Source organism: Telmatherina bonti (genome assembly GCF_933228915.1).
Source record: "Telmatherina bonti genome assembly, chromosome: 8".
Lineage (NCBI taxonomy): Eukaryota > Metazoa > Chordata > Actinopteri > Atheriniformes > Telmatherinidae > Telmatherina > Telmatherina bonti.
Window position 1 is genome coordinate 33,635,346 of NC_136626.1, and position 7,727 is coordinate 33,643,072.

At 39.3% G+C, this 7,727-nt stretch overlaps 1 protein-coding gene across 1 annotated transcript; it reads left to right on the top strand.

Annotated features, from left to right (window-relative positions):
* Positions 1 to 442: 442 nt before the first annotated feature.
* dpt (dermatopontin) lies at positions 443 to 7,118 on the top strand (the record flags this gene model as incomplete). The annotated part of the gene is made up of 4 exons (XM_079245121.1): positions 443 to 717; positions 4,909 to 5,034; positions 6,755 to 6,862; positions 7,052 to 7,118. The coding sequence occupies 4 exons, from the start codon at positions 443 to 445 to the stop codon at positions 7,116 to 7,118; spliced, it is 576 nt and encodes a 191-aa protein (XP_079101247.1).
* Positions 7,119 to 7,727: the final 609 nt, after the last annotated feature.

Below are 7,727 nucleotides of genomic sequence, written 5' to 3' on the forward strand. Positions count from 1 at the left end.
AATCTTTGCTGTAAGAATGCCAATTAATATTATAAGTTTGTTTGATAAAAAGCTTTTTTTTCTAGCTACTGATTTATACTTATTAATGGTTCAAAAAGTCGCAAAACTGTGATAAAGCTAAACATTGAGCCACATGAACATTTAGATGGTTAACAGGAAACGTTTTCACCAGCCAGACAAAGCTTTATATAAATATCTGAATCTCATGTAACCTGAACAAACTGTCTTTTAAGGTAAACCCTCATCTGTATAAGGACTTTGTTAATCCTCTGTCTCAGAGTCGACCTTAAAACGCAAAGTGTGGACCACTGTTGGATTTGTCCTGCAACCAGCAAATTACACATCACTCCTGGATACCAAACATCTGGACAACAAAGGGCTGAGAGGAGTTTAAACTGAGGCAGCCGTGAGGGAGAGCAGCAGACCGACAGATCTCTTCAACATGAATCCTGCTCTGGTTGTGTTAGCGTTGTCTATGCTGGTCCCAGTGGCAGCTCAGTCTTACGACCACCATGACATGGGGTGGGTCAACACATATCGACAGGGCTTCAACTTCCAGTGTCCCCATGGAGAGGTCCTTGTAGCCATTCGGAGCTACTACAGCGAGAAGGATGGCTCGGACCGCTTGTGGACATTTGAGTGCCAGCCAACACCTGAGGGGCTCGGTGAGCCCAGTGACTGCTGGTGGGACGACATCAACCGAGCTGGGATGGAGTGGTGGGTCTGCTGTCTTTTGTCAAAATTTTGCTTGTTTGTTATCTGTCTATCTATCTATCTATCTATCTATCTATCTATCTATCTATCTATCTATCTATCTATCTATCTATCCATCCATCCATCCATCCATCCATCCATCCATCCATCCATCCATCCATCTATCTATCTATCTATCTATCCCCACATTTAAATTGTTTTTTTAAAAAAAAGGAAAATTTACAAAACTAAAAACACTTGAATAAATAAATTATCAATTGAATAAAAAAGGAATAATAAATACATTATTTTAATATTCATTTATACACAATTAAGAAAAAAAAACTTTTTAAGATCTGACCAATGAAAGAAGTAAATTATAAATGAAATTTTTATTTGTCCCGTTAATAAATGTAAGTATATATATTTATATATATGTTTGGGATATTTGCCATTTATTATCATGTGATATTCAAATTTTTTACAGTGTAATCTCCAGCTTTCTGGTGTCTATTAAGGGGGCAAAAGACAAGATTGTTTTCAGCAATATTTTGAGCAAAGTTTTTACCATAAAGTGATGCAAAACATCTCAGAAACTTTATCATGTATGTCACACTGGGCTCTTATGGGTTAAGTAAAAAATTTAGAAGTGAAATAAAATAAAAATAAAGAGATGAATTTCAAAAGGGTTTATTACAAATTATTAACAAAAACCCATCAAGTTGTTAACCATTTAGTAATAGCTACCTTATGAATAACCTAGTTAAGGTCTATTTATGCTCGATTGTCCATCTTTGTGTTAGTTATATTTGTGTATTTAATCTGTTTTCCAGGGACTTAGCACTCAGTGATCTGTCACTTGATGCAGAAAACTGCAATACCACCAGAAAGCAAAGGGGCAGTGTTGAGTAATATAGCTGACATGCAACCAGCGAAAGGAACAAACCAGAGAAGAAGAATAGGATCAACACCGGGGGTTCACAGGCGTTTGACTGTACAGCACAGGTGTCAAACACCAGTCCTATCCTGCAGGTTTTTGTTTTGTCATGCTCCAACTCACCTGATTGAATAAAATGATAAGTTGACAAGGAGCTATTGGATCTATTTAATTTGAATCAGGTGTGTTGGTGCAGGGAACCAAGAAAAACCTCTCAAATACTGGCCCTCAGGGACTGGAGTTTGACACCCCTGCTGTACAGGTTGTGTGATTAATAAAATTAACGTTGTGTACACATGTAGACAGTTGAGCTGTATCGGTTTCAGTGTTTCAGCTTTCGGACATTTCCTGAACCAATGTTTTTGAGCCTGAAGACCCTTGAAACCAGATCCCAAAATGAATAAATGGGGCTCATTAAAATCACCTTTCCAAATTTTTTAACAAATACAGTGAGTCAGAGATAAAATGCTACTTATTGGGCCATAGCCTGTTCATCCAGTCAGTAGTGGTCCATGTACTGTGTTTTAGTGAAGCCAGTGAGCTGGTGGAGCTACAGTGGAGGAGTAATTCATGACTGTCCTGCTAACTTGGACTTTTTCTGCATCATTTCATTTGTTTTAAGCTAAAGACGGATACTGAGTCTCTGTCTGTCTCTTGTATCCTTTACATGGAAGTGGAGAAGTGGTGAGCCCCCCTCCGTTACAGGGCGTCACTGTAGAAAAGCATTAATCAGATGGTTAGGATCAGCTGTCGTTTAACAGGTGAATGAGAAAAACACGCTGTAGCTTGACAGCAGTTTTTAGCATAAAAACGTCGAGGCCAACATGAAATATCTCGTATACTTTAGCATATTTAGCAAGTGTTGTAAAAAAGAAATGCAAATTTGTTATGAAATGTTTACGGTGTGGGACCATGGTATAAGCGGATTAAACAACTCGGATCCGTGCATTAAATGGTTATAATGCACTCGGCCGTGTGTCGTGGAGTTCTAGACTTCGCGTTGTGCATTATAACTGTCTAATGCACCGCTCCTCGTTGTTTAATCCTAACGTAAAGCATACCTTAAACAACAATGCGTTATGATGATTGGAAATACTGGACCATTATAAACAAGTTCCAGATTACTGAACTTGAAGAGGGTGTCTCCTCATTTAAATAAGCCTAAAAGTTATAGACCGAATGCAATTTTTTGCACAGTTAGTTATGAATGAATACCATGTACTGTTTCAACTTTCGTTTTATCTTTACTGACTTTACTTCAGATTTTCCACACCGTATCTTGTGTTTTACCAGCAATAAAAATATGAATTCTGTACACTGTTTCTATTCAGAGAAACAAAGCCAGGCCCTGCAGGGCCAGTATGAATCACTGTCTCACTCCAAAACAACCATATGTGTCTTCAGCTGCCAGTTTGTGGAGTTACACATTACATCCGACAGGCTTTGTCAGTGTTGTTTAAGACACATCAGGATGTCGTTCATAAGCCACATTTGAGTCTCATTCTGAGCGTTTGAGCAATGGTGTTGGTAAAAACTGGACAGTCCAGAAAAAATGGACAATGCAACAAGAGGCTCAGTCATATAAGAATCAACTCTTGGCGAGGAAATGAATATTGTGGCTTTAATTTCATATTATGACTTGTGATTGTACCCCATTCCAAGCACCACAACCTCACACAAAAATCTGAGTAACTATCACCTTCACTTAAAGGTTGATCTAATTAAAGGATTGAATCAACCTTTAGAAAACCTGCTTGGAGGGAGAATTGCAGCCTGACAACAGCAACTTGATTCATATAACTAAACACATTGCTGAGTCTGCTAAATCTGCTTCAGATGACTTTGTGTGGTTTGGAAAGCAGAACACATTAGATTTACTTCAAGTTAAGCTTGACTACACCCATCCCAGTTGCTGGACTACAAGTAAAGTGGTTGATCTTTATCATGGCCATGCCAAAGCCGTCTGTTTGAGCTAAACTTGGTAAGACATTGCCCTGCAGGGAACTACCCCCACTGGCTGAATGACTGAAGACTGTGTTGGTGTTGCCATGACAAACGTCTACTCATGCTGCATTCCCTGCTGCTTGGAAATGGTTTTTTTTTTACGTGTTGTGCCAGCTATGCAAAGGGCTACAAACAAACTACACCAGTGACAAACCGGTATTTAAATATGAGAAAAACATTTAAGCTTTTACTTAATAAAACGGGTTACAATGTGAGTTCATTTATGTTCTCTAGTGTACAATTTGGACTAATGTACCCACAAAGACTCAGAAATTGACCTGAAGGTTACCATTTGTACCCATTTGTGGACCTGAAAGGTACATTTACGTTTTAAATAAAGTAACTGGCATATATTTTTACAGTTTTTTCTAAGTTAGGGTGCAATATCACTGTACCTAATCCTGTATAATATTAGTACAGTTTAAATGAGAAGCTGTGCATCACACAGTTTAATGCACAACATGAAGTCCAAAACACCACCTTTCCTCCGCAAAGTGCATTAAAACGGTGTCATGCACAAGTCCGAGTTGTTTAATCCGCTTATACCATGGTCCCACACAGTAAAAATTCTATAACAAATGTTTATTTCTTTAAAAAAAAACAAACAAAAAATACTTGCGAAATATGTTAAAGTATAGGAACTACTTTATGTTGGCTTCAATATAATTTTTAGACTAAACAACCGCTGTCTGGCTCATTTACTTCATTCACCTGTCAGAAGTCAGCTGATCTGAACCAGTTGATTAACGCGTTGCTATGGTGATGGCCCGTAACAGAGTGATATTGCAGTGATTTAACTTGCTGAAATAATGCAGCCAGTTGTCATGAGAATTATGACTGATATGGCATAATACTGGTTTAATATAGTTGTGGAAAGAAAAAAAGTTAATATAAGTTATATAAATCAATTTGATATTAAACTGATCTTTTAAAGCTTGGGTAGGTAATCTTGCCCAGAGACATTTTTTTTTTTTAACTCTGGGTGAAGTTGTTCCTTGTCCTGATAGTAGTCTATACATTTTGTAATCATGAACTATTAGAAATATAGTTAGACCCCTCAGTTTACTGTAAATCTGTAAAAACTCTGACCAATCCAAATGTTTGGACGTAAATGGTGATGATGGCTGATGAGATGTTGTACCTTCTGACCAGTACCTTTGACGGTGCTATCCCAGTGACTAGCCTTGATACTTCCAGAAGTAAAAATAGACCTTTTTTTTATCTAAAAGTGTAGTGAGTTTGAAATAAATCTTTACCACATTTTGTCTTTGCAGGACATCTACATGCACCCGGAATGGCCTGGTAGCCGGTGTTCAAAGCAAATACTTTGAATCTGTTCTCGACCGTGAATGGCAGTTCTACTGCTGCTACTACAAACGCCGATGCCCCTACTCCTGCATGTATGTCCTTACAGTTCCCATGAAAGACAATCTGTCATTTTAGACGTTGTTGGGAGTTAGATGACAAAAATATGATCTAAGGCACAAAAGCGTGGAAGCAAGAGGAAATAGCGACCCTGCCACCCAGCACATCGAAATCTAACTTATGTCATCTCTTCGGTCCATAAGCAAAGTTTAAATGCGACTACCTCTCGATTAGTAAATCTAGCATATCATATTAGTTTTCTATGAGGGTTGGACCCCAGGCTGCCTTTTGTGTTGAGGGGATCCAGTTAGGTGGACTCAGGACTGCGTCCTTGCTTCTAGCAGGTGATGTTAGCCAGTTTGTTTCATCACTTCAGTCAACAGTAAAGCACCTGGGATAAAGATCAGCCCCTCCAAATCAGAAACCATGGTCCTCAGCCAGACAAGGGTGACTTGTCCTCTCCAGGTCGAGGATATAAAGTTTTGCCCCAAGTGGAGGATGTAAAGTATCCCATTGTCTTGTCATGAGCAAGGAAAGGATAGGGTGGATCGGTGCAGAATCTTCAATGAAGTAGACTCTGTGTTAGTCTTCATAGTGAAGAAGGAGATGAGCCAAAAGCCGAGGCTATAGGTTTACCGGTGAATCTACGTTTTTACCTTCACCTATGGTCATGAGCTGCGGTTACTGACCAAAGCATAACATATACAAGCCGTCGATACAAATTTCCTCTGCAGAGTGACTGGAATCTTTCCATTAAAAATGAAGTGAGAAGCTCAGTCATCATGGAGAAGTGCACAGAAGAACTGCTCCTCCTTCACAGATGAGGTGCCTTGACTGATCAGGATGGCTCCCTGTTGAGGTGTTCTGGCCATGTCCTCCAATAGAAAGAAGCCAAATGGAAGATCAAGGACACACTGGAGAGATGACATCTTTCGACTTGCTTGGGAACATCTTGGGATCCCTCTGGACAGGCTGGAAAAAGTGGTCAGAGAGAAGGAAGTCTGGGACTGTCTGCTTAGGAAGCTGCCCCATGGCCTGACTCCAGATAAGCAGAGGAAGATGGATGAATGGATGGATGGATGGATGGATGGATGGATGGATGGATGGATGAATGGGTAGATGGTGGATGTATGAAAGATGATGGATGGATGATGGATGAATGAGTAGATGGTGGATGTATGAAAGATGATGGATGGATGATGGATGAATGTATGGATGGATGAATGTATGGATGGATGGAAGGGTGGACGGGTGGATGTATGGAGGATGGATGAATGGATGGGTGGATGGAAGGGTGGATGTATGGATGATAATTAAATGATAGATGGATGAATGAATGGATGGATGGATGGATGGATGGACAGGCAGATGGATGGATGGACAGACAGATGGATGGATGGATGGATGGAGGGGTGGATGAAAGTACCTCTGAATTAACAGGAAGCTGTAATCAGTCACAGTGACCAACAGACTAATGAGGCCATATTAACCATCCTCATGGAAAAGATATGAATTATCACTTGCTACCAAGGCAGCAAAATTCACAAGAAACAATTTGTTCAGTGACGTGCTTCAGAGGTGGCTGTGCTCACTGTTTACTTCTTTCCTCTGTTTCGGTCTTTAGATCACAATCCTGTTGACTGTTGCTTCCATTTTTACAGAGATTTATTCATTTGTTCATCTAGCTCTCAACCGGGTTTTTACACTATTATGTAAATACTTAAAATATTCAACATTTTTTGCTGCTTTCTACAGGAAAACCAATGACATACCTGAATACCACAAAGAAGAGGCAGAAATGGTTGTGCCAAGTTACGGCTACTTCATCCGAGGTGCTCAGACCACCTTCAGTGGAGTGCTTAGGTTCGTCCACAACAGCTTTATTTTCCCTCTATAACTTCTGACTCAAAGCAGCTGCAGTTCAAAAATAATAATGTTGAACAGAGCCAGCCAGACCAGCATTTTTAAGAACAAACACCTAAAGAGACTATCAGACTTTGAAAACTTGTTTTAGCTTGGCTGATAACATTTTTTCTTGTTTTTTTATTTCAGAGACCGGCAGTGGAAGTACATCTTGTGCAGAATGACAGACTTTGACTGTGAATTTGAGAATTTATAGAATTGTAAGGAGGATTTCGATATAAACAATGTAGACATGTAATCGCTCCTTCCTTTAAGCTGAACAATAATCATGACGAAACTAATATGGTTCATTTCATTCTTGTATTTACTTTTAATCAACAGACCAACATCGGGAATGTGATATTTGCCTGTAATCACTGTTTTTATTTGTCTAGCATGAAGAAGGATTCATGCCTTATAAAGCTAACAGTTAAAATAAACATGTGTCTACAGGAGATTTGGGCTCTGCAGCTTTCACTGAGCTGTGGGAGGAACTAAAAGTCCTTTGGCAGTGGGTGCTTTCCAAACCAAAAAGCAATTATTTGATTTTATCTTCAAGGTGATGGAAAAAGACCACACCAGGCTCTGCCCCAAGATCTCCAAGGTGAGGTCATGTGATTTTCAGGCTTATTAGGGTATTCAGTGAGCAGCTTGTCTTTAATATTCTTTTAGTTGTACCATCATATCTGGGAATAATGAGTTCTTTGCTAAACAAACACTGCATCCCAATCGGTTTTCTCTTAGTTATAATGCCATTTTCAGTTTTACAGTTTTATTCTCCACTTAAACTAATGTACTGGCTATGTGAAGATGGGAATAAAGTTGT